The sequence below is a fragment of the Vigna umbellata genome, chromosome 7, assembly GCF_029865625.1.
Source record: "Vigna umbellata cultivar VRB3 chromosome 7, Vumbellata_1.0, whole genome shotgun sequence".
Classification (NCBI taxonomy): Eukaryota; Viridiplantae; Streptophyta; class Magnoliopsida; order Fabales; family Fabaceae; genus Vigna; species Vigna umbellata.
The window spans coordinates 26066061-26080776 of record NC_142171.1 but is presented as its reverse complement, the minus strand read 5'-3'; the positions used below and the strand labels follow the sequence as shown (position 1 = coordinate 26080776).

The 14716-nt window shown below is 32.2% G+C and overlaps 1 protein-coding gene across 1 annotated transcript; it reads right to left on the bottom strand.

Annotated features, from left to right (window-relative positions):
• Positions 1-2138: 2138 nt before the first annotated feature.
• Positions 2139-3885, bottom strand: LOC124821811 (large ribosomal subunit protein eL43). The gene is made up of 5 exons (XM_047293756.2): positions 3779-3885; positions 3634-3673; positions 3296-3384; positions 2508-2590; positions 2139-2413 (listed from the first exon to the last, which is right to left on the bottom strand). Exons 1-5 carry the CDS (start codon positions 3779-3781, stop codon positions 2350-2352), a joined length of 279 nt encoding a protein of 92 aa, XP_047149712.1. The 5' UTR covers positions 3782-3885; the 3' UTR covers positions 2139-2349.
• Positions 3886-14716: the final 10831 nt, after the last annotated feature.

Below are 14716 nucleotides of genomic sequence, written 5' to 3'. Positions count from 1 at the left end.
TGGCTCTGGCCGTCTCTGGTGGAAGAAGGTGGAACCCTAGCAGAGCGCTTCTCTGTGCCCTCTCTCTTTAAAACTCTCGACATTTCAAGTTCTCTTTCTTGTCACGTGGCAGCACTACTTTTAAACATCAGAGATATTTGGTTTGGCGTTTTTTCATTTTTGCCTCTAAGTCTAATAATCTCATCATTCCCTTCGTACCATCACCTCTCCATCCACGTATGTTGCCATATATTTTTAAGTCTTTTAGCATCATCTTAATTTCACAATTACATCACTTTTGTCTACATTTGTTTGAATTTTGTAAAAGCTATTTTGAATAAAATTGAGTCTAAATTATGAACGTCAGTAAGACAAGTTTTTTAACTTTAAAGTGGTATGTTATTTGTACCTATGATCTTGAATCAATATAGCCTGTCTGTTATATTCTTTCTCAGTTTCTTTCTTTACATTGTTTGTTTGAAGTGTGATTTTGGATTGAGAGGACTAGCTGAGAAATAATTGAACACTAAAATTGTTTTGCTTGAGAAAGGGGAAAGAATGGAAAAAGAATATTGACATAGACTTAATGTTAAAAAATTATCCTTTTTGTCTTTGAAATACACATTCGTTTTCTTTTTCTTTTTCTTTTTTTTTCACTTTTATTATTCAAATAATTTAAAAATCTATTTATTTTTTACTCATTATCTCTTATAGTATTTATCTCTCCCCCAATTCTTTCTTTTTTTATTACTCAAATATCAAAGACTTTTTAGGACATGAAGTGATGGATTGTTAACTACCAAAGCTTCGTGTACATGTATAAAGATTGAGAGAAAATTAACTGGGATGAAGTGCAATGAAACTAATTATTTTATTCTTTAGCTTCATGGTTATGACAATAAAAAGATCAATTTCATTAGAAAATAATATTAAATGAACTTTGTGCTATCTCATTAATTTAAATTAAATGTTGTGCTTGAACAATTAGCATTGTGGTTATATGATGACCTGATTGATTGGGATTCATCACATTTCATGGTATAACTTCGTGTTGTGCAAATCAAATCATTGAGGTCACTGTCTAGCTCACTCACAGGCAAATTTACATAATTTTATAGGTTTAATTATGTATTTGATATTGTATGTTTGGGTTTCTTTTTTTAATCATGAATTGTTATGTAGTATTTATTGTTAAAGTTAATTAATACTTTCAGATTTTAATGTACATACACATCGTCTTTTACATATGGTTATTCTATGTATCTGAGTTTTATTCCTCTAAGTTAGTATCTACGATACATTTTAATCATCGATTTTTTAAAAAAAAAATTGTTAGTTGTGGCTGTTGTAACAATGCTACGAAATTTGTGTAGGTACTTGTTAAACGTAAGAACGTTTGTAAAGGAAGATATTTGGGGTAGTTTATATTAAGATAACTAAATATACTATTTATATTAAAACCCTAAAAGTCAAGCACAAGCATAAAATATAAATCATGAATTACTTTAACCATTTTACATTGGCATTTATCCCATTGAAACCATTCTTAAATTTAAGTTTGAAATAACACTTTTTACTCGTTTTTGTCTTGCAAACGCCACTCTTCAAATTGGAGATTTTTAAATGAGAAATTACATGGTTCTTATTTAAAAAACTGATGAGCTTTGGTAAAGAAATTGATAAGCTTTATCTTTTTCTTCAATGTGCTAAAACTCCTTCAGCCGTTGACTCATAATCAGTGTACTACGAAACCATTGTATTTCTATGGAGTACTATAACATTCCTCTACAAACATATCAACATAATTCATGTTGGAAATGGCTTCTAAATGTTTGATTACTTACACTTAATTACCAAAATGAAGTAATAAAATCCTACCTTCTTACATAAACAATAATAATTAAGCGCAACGTGAAACCAACAATGAAAAATGAACCAAAAACATAACTATTAAGATGTAATTCGCATGAGCTACATGGACAAAACATAACTATTAAGATGCAAAATGTTATTTTCCTTTAGAAGAATAATGCCCAGTTAGTTTCGGTCATACAACCAATAATATTTAAAAGGGGTTCGTAAACTACAAGAATTAGACGTATAAAAAAATGTGATGATTTCTTTAATTTTAGAGTTAGACCAAAAAAACCAAACATAAATAGATCCAAGGACTAAAATCCCATAATTTTACCATCCAATGACAAAAAACTAAAGAGCATTTTTGAATGATAAAGTGCATAGTTACTGATATATCCTGAACAAAGACACTCAAAATTGTACTCTAGATCAACTACTCAAACAAAGTACGACGACTTAAAATAAGCAGCAAAATTTATGCATTGAAAACAAAATGAAAGGTGTAAACTGCATTTAACTCTCGGTCTGCTCCCTCAACCTTCGAATGGTGCTTCGGACAGTCACGGCACTGGCAGTACTGTCAAGAAGAATACGGACAAGCAAAACATATCTTTAACTACCATACAACAAGAAATAATTACAAGTAGAAGACAGTATAGGAAGATTCTTACTTCAATGTGTAAGCACCTCCAGCCTTCACTTTTCCACAGTCTTTGCATCCCCAAATGCCAACAGCCTTCCTCTTAACAGCGTACTGAAAAACAAACACACCATCAAATACTGATCTTAGGCCACAGTCAAAGAATATGGCTTATTATGTCCAGAGTCTTATATATGGCATATGGGAGAAGGCGAAATTCTGCTATATAAACACATGGATTGCAGCGCAAAGCACAACCGTTGCAGGACTCTCTTCACAAATTGCAACTGGGAGTTACCAAAATCTTCTCAATGGCACCGGACCAATACTTAATAATGATAAATTACACTAAACCGGAATAAAAAATTGTTTAATTCAAACAGGTTTAGCTCCCAAAAATTAGGGAGATGGGCTTGGGTTGTACGAAAAACATCACAATCAAGTTCCAACTTTTGTACTCATTTAAGATGTATAATGTTTTCAAACAGTTAAGTATACTCTATTAATGACAAAACAAGTAAACTTAATGAATATTATGTATATAAAATAAAATGGCATTATACATTGCAAAATATACTACTACTAGAATGTTATGCTTCGTCAATTCGACAATCTAACTATACATAGCGTTACAATCTAACATGTTCAACGGGGCATATCAAGTACGTTGTACTGTCTTGGTCATGTTTGGAATCAAATACCAAGTAATGGAAATGTCAAAATTTTGGGTTAGTTCGAACAAAAAATATATATCATTCACCACCCTCAATCAATGGAAAACACAAAATACATAATCAAAATGATGATTAAAGAACTAACCTTTCCACAGAACTCACAGAAAAATTTACTGTGCTGACTAACTTCCATCTTCTTAATTTGCTTCCTTAAACTAGCACCATATCGGGTGCCTGAAATTTGACAACACAACCATAAATCATCACCTCACTTTAATATATACATAATTATCCTATAGTGAACTTGTCTCCAACAACTAAAACGGGATTAAAAGAAAAGAAAAAAAAAACATTTTTTTTACTCTAAACTCACTATCATTCAAAATTCACTTTATGGTAACTTCATCGTTACAATCAAAATAAACCTTAAACCCTAGATCAAACACAGAAAACCTTCAGCAAGAATCGAAACCGAACACGTACCGTATTTTCCAACAATACCGGCCTTCTTGGTTCGCTTGGTCTGTTTCCATGCACAAAAACGATAATCACGTTAAAATCTGGGATTGGAACAAAGCTTAAGGTTTCAGAAACGCAATACCAAATACCAGAAAGAGGAAGAAAGTACCATTTTCAGAAGCTGTGAAAAGAGAAGAGTGAAGGAGTTGCAGAGTTGAGGTGTGTGGCGATTCTGCAAAACTAGGGTTTGAGAAGAGTAACAACACCTTTTAGGGATGCCGTAATGGGCCTATGCGAATTCGACCCATATTTTAAGCCCAGTCCAGTTCGGCTTGCCCCAACCACCAAAAATTCAAATGTTATTTTTGCCTTTCAAATAAATAAATGAGATTCTTCGAAATTATAATTATATGAAATATCAAATAAGTATTATTAATGAATAAAATATACTAAGACTAAAAAATTACAATGAATAAATGTCTTCAATTTTATAAATTATATATTATAAATTATATTTTACCTTTATATTAAATAATTTGAATGGTTATATAAGACCATTTATAATGAAAATTGGTAACTTATATTAAAGAAATATCGAATATAAATTCCAAATTCGATATAAAAAGTTATAATTTGAAAATTTTAGACAATTAATTACATCAACGTAAAGAATTTATCACTTTACATTATTGGAATTTCTTTTTGCTAATTATAAGCGTAAAAAATATGAGTAAAATTGGGGGAAAATATAATGGGAAAAAAAGTAGGAAACATAAAGTGTTAAGTTGTATTATGGATAGTGGAAAAACACATTTTTTCCATAAAGGTCTCCATATTTTTATTAAAAATAAAAAATTATTAAAAATAAAAATTGTAAAAAAAAGGTGAAAATTAATTAGTTAGTTTTTAGTTGAGTGCCTGTGTAGTTATTTTTAACTATATATTGTAAAATTATTTTAAAAAAAAAGTCTCACCTCTTGTGATTTTCTTTTCCAGTTTTATAGTTTTCATATTTCAAATAAAGAAAACAAACTCTTGGCATGAAATTTATTGAAAACTATAAAATCAATAGAGAGAAAGCTATCCAAAGCATAAGTTCTGCCATTTTTTTTATATATCCAATAATTTTAAACTAACGAGAAAGAATAAGTTTTAAATAGTGTGTTATTAATACTTCCATTAAATTAGTTTCCATTTAAAATATACTATTTTTTTTTCATTATATTAAAGAAAAAACTATTAATAATAAGATTATGATTTAAAAAAATAACATATTAAAAATTAACCTAAATTCCACATGCAAACCACCTATATTTCATGAACTAACAAAAACAATGTTTTCTTAAATGATAATAAAGTTTTGAGTAAAGTTTTGTGTCGACATTATTTGTACAGATAAAAAGAACAAAAGCAAAGTAGACAAAAGTACAGTACATTTATGCATTGAATGTTCTTACATTAAGAGAATGTTTATACATGATTCGTAGTATGACACTACAGGAAATGCGCGTTTTTCCGGTTGCTTTTTACCCATGGCCTAGGAGCCCTCGGTAATGTAGTGGTGATTTCAATTACCGACGGCTTATAGGCCTTCGATAATATCTTCGAAGAATTTTAAGTTGTTCCCTCTCTGCAATTCATTTTCCCACCAGCCCTAGTTTTCGTCCTATTCTTCATCGCCCAAAACCCTTCCCTCCAACCCTTCCCATTTGCTCCTCCAACGATACCAAAGCCCTAATCTTCCTCTCCTCTGCCCAAAGTTTAGAAATTCCCCCTCTCCTCTGCCAAATTTCAGAAATTCCTCCAATGATACCAGGGCCCTAGTCCATTTTTGGTCACTCTAAGTCGTTCTCCCACGGAGTTGTGGTCATTGGTGGCGTGGTGTTTCCGGCAGGGTGGTGGGTCGTGCTAGACGGCGTTTTGCAGTAGTGGTGGTGGGTCATCGAGGTTGGCTTGACGGCAGCATTGGGGTGATGTGGGCTTGTTAAGTTCGTGGTCGTGGTCTGCAGAGGCTGGCATCTTCGTTCATTTTTCTTTCGAGGTAAGTTTTTTTTCAAAATTGAATTTTTGTTGAGAAGAAATTGTACTTGAATGATGCTTGCTTTCTTTTTTTTTCATTTTCATGTTGTTTTGTCTCTGTCATTGTGTGTATGGTAGAAATTGTGTTCTTTTTGTGTGGCCTTAGAGTTTCTGAAGGTGCCAACATTCTTTGGATATTAGTCGTTAAGAATATTTGAATGAATAGATTCTTGGATGCTTAACTGGAAACTGCGATTAAATTCAACTGCTTCCTTCTTTAGGCACCACTAGTGTGAGTAACTAACTATTATAGGTGTTGGTTAGTACTAATATTTTCATTATGAGCTTAGTTTCCTGCATACAATTTGTGGTTCTCTTCACACATTGTTTTTATGAATTGTGTCATCTTTGAAATAGTATATTCCATTATTCATTGTTTACTATAGTGCTAAGAGCTTTTATTGCTCTGTGTATAATGTTAGTATTGACTTTCAATAACGGGAAAATTGCAATTTGAAAAGAGAATAGAATGATGTCATTGATATTTCAAAATAATATCACAGGTATTTCTATCATAGTGCAAGGCTATATGTATGGACATAAATCACCCAAATAATCAAAAATTATATCCTGATAATCAGGTCTAGCTTCCTGGACAGACTCCTTTACAGACTCCTTTGATTCAAGGGATTTCAAACCTGATACACTAAAATGATTTACATCTAATTTACAATATCCACATTTTCAGCTTCACCTCCTCTCCCCTAGTTTTATTAATATAAGTCTTCCCATTCTTAGCTTGGTAATTGGATCATTGAAACTGAAGCCTTTCATCCCCTGTGTTAGACATGAGTTATTTGCTCTCTGTATGAAACACACTAAGTTTTCTTATAGCTTTTCCATGATGACGTGTAAAATGATTATTTATTTCATCATGCTTTGTCCTATACTCCTATCATGCTTGTAGGACTGAGTTTTATTAATCGTCAACTTCTGGTTATAATGGAGCTTAATGAGACATACTTACTTGACTTCCAAGTTCCAAGTCATTTAGGATAACTCTTATCCATAGATGCAAAAAAACTCCTTGAATAATATATTTTAATTTTTATTCTGTAGATGATCTAGCTACTGTGTTGTGTTCTTACCTTTTCATGTTGATGAGGTGTTTACACAAACTCATATTCGCAAAGGGGACTGGCGAATATGTTGATGAGAGGTCTCGCAAGACCATTGTAAGTAAAATTTTTAACAACATTCAATTTTGTATTATTTTTTTCTGTTTCACACTTTCAAATTCATGTTATTAACGTTTTCTATCTTATTTAACAGGAAGATTTTTCTGCGAGATTGATACAGGCGAGATCAAAGGGGGGATCTGCTCTTGATGCTAACTCTAGAGTAGATGTTGACGATGAAATGATCACGACCTAATGTTGGGTTGAGGTCGTTGGGGGGAAGAAGAAAGAACGACTGTATGGGGTAAGACAACTTGCCTCCCATTATAGTGCTGGAAGAGGAGGCATATTCAGACATAAACCATCTACCTCCGACACATCTGACCACAACAATGTCGTTAGTAAAGAGGATTATGATTCACTTCTAGCCAGATTTGACAATCTTGAAAATATGGTCAGGACATTGATACCTCAGCAAGGACAGTCCGCCCCATCATCATCCCAGCAGCCATGCCCACCTCAGCAGCCTTCCTAGACCACACCTGTGCAAGAAGAAGATCATGATGATTATGATGAATATTAGACATTTAGGAACTTTTGAAAACATCAGAAGTTAGGTTTTTTACTTAAAAACTTTGTTTTGCATTTAGGAACTTTTGAAACTTAGAATGATTGAAGTATTCTTAATGAATATGAATGTTGAATGATTGCATTTGAATTGCCTGGATGAATTGGTTGGTTGAATTGATGTTTATTGATTATTGATTGGTTATTTGCAGGTCCGGATATAATGCAGAAAGAAATTGCACTGAAAAAAATAGTGCATGTTACCGACGACCTAAAGTCGTCGCAAAAATAGCGAGTTTCGTCTTCAATTACTAAGGGTCTTTGCCTCTCGGTAATACCGACGACTTTCTAGCCTTTGGTATTACCGAAGGTTTTTGCTCGTCGGTAATACCGAAGGCCCAAAAGTCGTTGGTAATGTTTCTGACATGCATATTATCAACGGCTTTTTGGTTGTCGCTAGGCCGTCAGTAAACACATTTTACCGACGACTTTTTGTTATTACCGAGGGCTTATGGTCGTGGGTAAATCCCTTATTTTTTGTAGCGAGTTTGTGCTTTTAAAAGTAGTATCACAATTAATAAATTATATATCATTTACTTTTATTTTTTCTAGACACATTTTTGTCAAATATTGTTTAACCTTTTATATCTGACACGTCATTGTTTATGTTGCTTGCATTTAACAAAGGTTTTCTAATATGCACTTCGCTTGGACACTTTACTTTAGTAAATGATATTTCGTTAAGTGTGTTGTATATTAAACTTTAAAACTCGAGTTGGTAGACAATCTAATCTCTCTAGACGATCTTGTCTTAATAACAAGCTCCCAAAACTTTCTCAACCTGGCTCTGATACCAAATGATGGAAGCAACACCAACAATTGAACTTAGCAATAAGAACAAGGTACCAAAGTGTAAAAGGTAAATTGACATAATTGGAAATAATCATTAGAATAGGAATTTAGCTATTGAAACATGCTTATAGTCATTAAAATATATGTCAAAATGAAACTATGATGAAAAAAAATAATACAAAATCAGTGGTTGAGTTCATAAACAATAAAATTAGCTTGCTATTGAGGTTTCAAACCCTAATTTTACTCTTCTAAATAATTTAATGGATGCAAAAAGAAGGTATAATGGATGGAAGATTGCACATATTAAAAGCAAATCTCAAAATAAAATCCTAATTAGGTAAGAACAACAAAACATAGTACAAAACACTAAAAGGGCAAGCATAAATTAACACTAACAATAAGAATTGCAACAAATTAAATAAATGGACATGTTTAATTGGTAAAAACAAAGACCAATTATGGAGAACTAAATTGAAATTGAAAAAAAATAAGGAAAGAATTCAAAAACATGAAAATAAGATTATGCTCTCATCCTCCCAATGTAACCTCTTTTCCAATCACAATAACCATTCAAGTTGGGACAAAGGGGCTTACAGTGACAATCGATAAAGGACAATTAGTAGTGTTTGTGATGGGTCACGGTTGACCATGGTACTCGTTGAAATGGATGCAACGGAATGAAGGAGATGAAAAGTGGTTTGGTATGGTGCAAAGGAAAGTAAAAGTGGAAAGTAGAAACCCAAGAAAGGCTAAACCTAACTAAGGAAGGGGGCTAGAAGAGGCTGAAAGACTTTCTAATCATGACTCTCAAAGAAGAGGAACTCTAGAGTGCTCTAAACAAGATTTCTCTATTAAAAAAAAGTCTCATACAATGGTGAGGAGCATGACATTTATAGGAAGCCAAACTCTTTGTTATGCAAACTGTAAGTCCTGAACTTATGTCATGATTCACAAATCCATTTACAAGTGGCATACAATTTAAGACTCTGGTTGTAGACGTCATTGAATGTTTGAGTTGTTTGGGAAGCTTGTTTGTTTTATATTTAATTAATAAAAGTGTTATGTTATTTGACTAGTCAGAGTTTAGTATGGTGGGTAAAGATCTCGTGAATATGCCTAGGTGTTATGGAAAATAAAATAAAATAATAATTAGTGGAGTCAAAAGGAAATAAGTGAAATAAGATGTTTTAAATAGATATAAAATGAGTATGATATTAGTGAAATGAGTTTGGCTTAGTGATTATGTTTGTGTGTTTGTCTATCTGACTAGTTTACTTATGTTCAAACCTGTCTCACAATAAAACTATGGTATTTTATTTTGTTCCTTTTTTTTTGCATTGGAATTTTTTTTTTGAGTTGGGCTACGGGGCCCATAAACTGGTTAGGGCAGAGTGAGGGTCAAATTTTAGGAGGTTCATTTCTTCTTTCATCCTTTTTCTTGTTAGTTTTCTCTTCTCCCTTTGTTTTCTTCTTTTAATTTTCAAAAACCCTGGGCCATAGGAAGAAGAGAATTCAATGCTACGTCAAAAAATGGACAAGGGGAAATTTATGAGAGTAAAGCATGGTTTTAAGGGAGTAATGGAGAAGGGGGATCCAAGGTTAGGAGTTTATTTTCTAAGGTTTGATACTTTTAATTAAGGGTGATGGAGGAAGTCTATATATACAAGGTTTAGCAAGTGAGAGTTAGAGGCACCAAAGCAAAAGTTTTAGAACTTAAGAGTGAGAGAGAGTTTAAGAGGATATGCTCACAATTGGTCATGATACTTGTTGATATGGATGCATCGAAATCAAGGAGATGAAAAATGGTTCAATGTGATGCAAAGGAAAGCAAAAATGGAAAGCGGAAACCCAAAAAAGGCTAGACCAAACTAGGGAAGGGAGCTAGAGGAGACTGAAAGACTCTTTAGCCGTGACTATCAAAGAAGATGATCTATGGAGTGCTCTTTATAGGATTTCTTTATTCATTCAAAAGTCTTGTATGTCGATGATGATCATGGCATTCGTAGGAAACCAAGCTCTGATACCACCTGATGGCTCACGATTGGCCATGATACTCATTAAAATGGATGCAACAGAATGAAAAAGATGAAAAATGGTTTAGTGTGGTGCAAAAGAAAGCAAAATCCCAAGAAAGGCTAGACTTAACTAGGGAATGTGATAAGCTCCCTCCATGGCTGGATTTAAGCTTTCCACGGTTGCATAACCAGAATAGAGTTGAAAGATTGATGAAGTAGTGGAAACCAAACACATGATGGAAGGTGTTTGATGTAATGATGATGAAGAGTTCTCGGTGAGGTGGAATGGTTTTGTTTATGGTGCAAGCAAAAGGCCTAGTAGGAATCCTATCTATGGAAGGTGGCTAGAGGAGATAAAACACTCTTTCTGTGCATGCCTTTGAAAGAAATAAATCTGGAGTGATCTCAATTGAGGTTCATTACTATAAACATCAAAGTTACAAATAATGGAAGACAACTAAATTTATAGCATGACGCCTTTCTACGGTGCCTAGCTAAGATCCTGATGATCATACATGATAAATGGATCAAGTGCCACATATTATGAACATTTTCAATGTTAAATAATAAGAAATCACAAGCTACACACTGAATGAGTGAGTCAACACATAGAGTGTTGATCGCCTGAGGTTATGTGCTGGGCGAGTCTCTTTTCCAAGTGAATAAGGTCTTCATTTCTCCTTTCTTAGATGCATATTCAAGTTGCTATTGGAGCTTTCCAACCTTGCTACGAGTAATGAGCCCTTGAATGGAGTTTGGGTTTGGGCCTAAGTCATTAGAAGGGGGCTACAGGAGATTGGAAGACCCTCTAATCGTAACTCTTAAAGAAGAGAAACTTTTGAGTGCTCGCAATAGGAATTCTCTATAAAACAAAAGTCTCATACAATGGTGATGAACATGATATTTATAGGAAGTCAGGCACTTTGCTATTCTAACTGTAAGTCTTGGACTTCTGCGATGATTCACGAATTCACTTATAAGTGGCATGCAACGTGGTTGATAAATTGAAACCACATGTAGAATGAAGAAAATGCTATTGTGAAACAATATACCATTATTCTTTAAAGGTTTAACTGTTTGTTTTGTCCTCAGTTTGCTTGTAGTGTGTCAAGTTCGTTCACCCTTTTAAAAAAATTTCAATTACATCCAAACTTGGTTTAAAAGTGTCAATTTCATCCAAATGTTGTAAAATTTGACTCAATCAAGTTTCTTCCGTTAAATAGGCAGAAACGGTGTTAACTTTTTTTTTCTCTCTTCAGCTTTTTTGGGCAATGCAACCTCTTTGTCAGTGCTTATAGCATAAAATAATTACTTTTCAAATAAAGCACTTTGCAACCACTTTTCACTATGTTTCACTCTATTTTTTATCAATCTAACTATTACGTTTACATATATACCCTTCTGTAAATAAAATACAATGTTTTAATAATATAAAAGGACAAAAACAATATATATATATATATATATATATATATATATATATATATATATATTATTGTGTAAATATATCTAACCAAAGTATATTTTTTTTTTGTTAAAAGACCCCTGTTCAAAAGAATATTAAATTAATAAAATTTAAATAATTTTGCAGCTTTCTCTCTTGTGATTTCTAAACATCTTTTAAAATAACATCTTTTAACATTTAATTTTCACCTTCAGCTCTTACACAACATATTTAAAAAGTATCAATTATTATTTTTTATAAAACAATCCCTCCTTTTTATTTCTCTTGCTTAAATTTATGTACATGTTTTTTGTAGTAATTTTGTTAACTATGAAAAGAAAAGAAAATCAATTATTTCGTATGAAATATTATCTTTTATCTTACCCCTTTAACTCTTTATCATTAAAAAACGACTATTTATTTTATTCCGTTATTTTTTATTTTTTTGTTTACTGTCGTTCTATCATTATTTATCTAAAGATTTAATTTACGTATTTTTTTAATGATTTACAGTTGTCTTGTACGCTTTCAATTAGCTTTTGAATTATTTTCATCAAGTGAAAAAGGAAATAGTATAATATTTTACATTTATAATTTTAAAGAACTAAACAATTTATTATGTTTTATACAGCAGAATATTTCTCGATGCTAATTTTATAATTTTAACCATTTTAAACATTGAAAACAATATATTTCGTAAGAATTTGCTCATCTCAATATTATTCATTATTACTTATGAACAAGTTATCATGAAATTGAATCTTAATTAATCTTAATTACTCGGATGAAATATTTCAATTACTACTACATACAATTATTTAAATGTAAAACAATCATAATTAATGTTGTTGAATTTCTTTTTCAGTCAACATTTACAAAAATTGAAACAAACTATTGATAAATAATAATATGGGTTAAATATGTTTTTAGTCCCTAAACTATTGGTCGTTTCTGGTTTTCGTCCCTCTTTCAAAGTAAGGTACAATTTGGTCCTCATTCTTTTCGAAACGTTCGTTTTAGTCCTCGAAAACTAAACACTGTTTAAAAATTTGGTCCTCATTTAGCAACAAATGAGGACTAAAACCAAAATTCCGAGGACTAAAACGAACGTTTCGAAAAGAATGAGGACCAAATTGTACCTTACTTTGAAAGAGGGACGAAAACCAAAAACGGCAAATAGTTTAGGGACTAAAAACATATTTAACCCTAATAATATTTATGTTGATAATAAAAAAAAACTCGCTATAGATATTAAAAAAATGAAAACTGCCAATTAACAATTCATAAAAAAATTAACCTTTTTTTAATAAGCTCTCGTTTTTTTCTCTCTTCGTCTATGTTTTATTTTTATTTATTAAAATTATTTAAATACTACTGATTTTTACAAATTCTATTTCTATTTAACTTTATTATAATATTTTTATTATATTAATATTCTTTTGAAACTGGATGCCAAACGAAAAAACATATATTGGTTAGATATATTTACACAATAATATATATTGTTTTTGTCCTTTTATATTATTAAAACATTCTTTTTTATTTAAAGAATGGTATATATGCCGTAATAATTAGGTTGATAAAAAGTGGTGTGGAACATATTGAAAAGTGGTTGCAAATGTTTTATTTGAAAAGTAATCATTTTATGTTGTAAACATTGACAAAGAGGCTGCATTGTATAGAAAAATAAAAGAGAGAAAAAAAAAGTTAACACCGTTTCTGCCTATTTAACGGAAGGGATTTGATTGAGACAAATTTTACTACGTTTGGATGAAATTGACACTTTTAAACCAAGTTTAGACGTAATTGAAACTTTTTTAAAAGGGTGGACGAACTTGACACACTACAACCAAACTAGGAACAAATCAAGCAATTAAACTTTCTTTAAAATAAGGCCCAACAACTCGATTTTGATGGCCTAGTAACTCAGTTTGGATGACCCAGTTTGAAGTAAGCATTTGAAATCGTCTCTTTAGCTTGATCTAGGAGTTAGGCGACTTAGTCCTTGATCCCTACAAATTATTTTGTGGCTGGTACGAACAATGAACTTCTTTAGCCCATGTTAGGACTACATATATTTGATGACTTACCATAGAGGCTTCCTGGATCTTCCTAGCCATACTTCGAGTGATAAGTTTGTTGAGTGGTCTTGATTCATCACATTGCCTCTAATCACTCTCAGCTACAAGATTCACCTCACTTTGATTAGAGCTTTTAAAGGCCATTTTGCATGGGGAACAAAGGTTTATAAATTTGGGACATTGAAAAAAGATGAATTTTAGACAATTTTTTGAGAAATGAGGCTTGAAAAAGACTCACAATTTGAGAAATATTAGGTTGAGAAAGACGGGGCTCGCAAAAGGAGAAGAAAGGAAATGTTTCTTTTACCAATCTCAAAATTTGATTTTAATTTTCAAACTCAATTCCAATGAACTATATATACGAGTAAACAACTACAACAATTTTATTCACGAATATTATTGAGAGATAATATTTTTTTAAAATCCTTTTTATATAGTTACGCTTTTAAAAATATCATACTTTAATTTTGCTTATATAATGAAGGCTTAATACCATTGTTGGTCAATTTTTGCCAGCTTTGTTCGAAATGGTCCTAATTTTTTTAAAATGTTCAATGTAATCCTAAAGATCGTAATTTGTGTTCAATTTAGTAATTTTTGCAAACGCCGTTTAAATCGTTAACGACCAAATGTCCAGTCGTGCAATCCGTGAATGACATGTCATTTAACTGTTGACATGGACAACACCTCATCACCATCAAACTCGACCCACCGTCGTGAAGCCCAAATGCGCCACTATTCCCCCTTTATTGCGAGCATCGCCGCGACACTACCTCACCACAACTCAGCAGCAACAACAACAAGCCACTTCTTCTTCACAACACTAGCAACGCCTACCTTGCCACCACTGCCTCAAGTCGTCGCCGCCATCAACATCGCAAGACCTTAGTGCCACCACCACCATGCGAACCCTAAATGCAGAGTCACAATCTCCTTCGCGAAACCAGT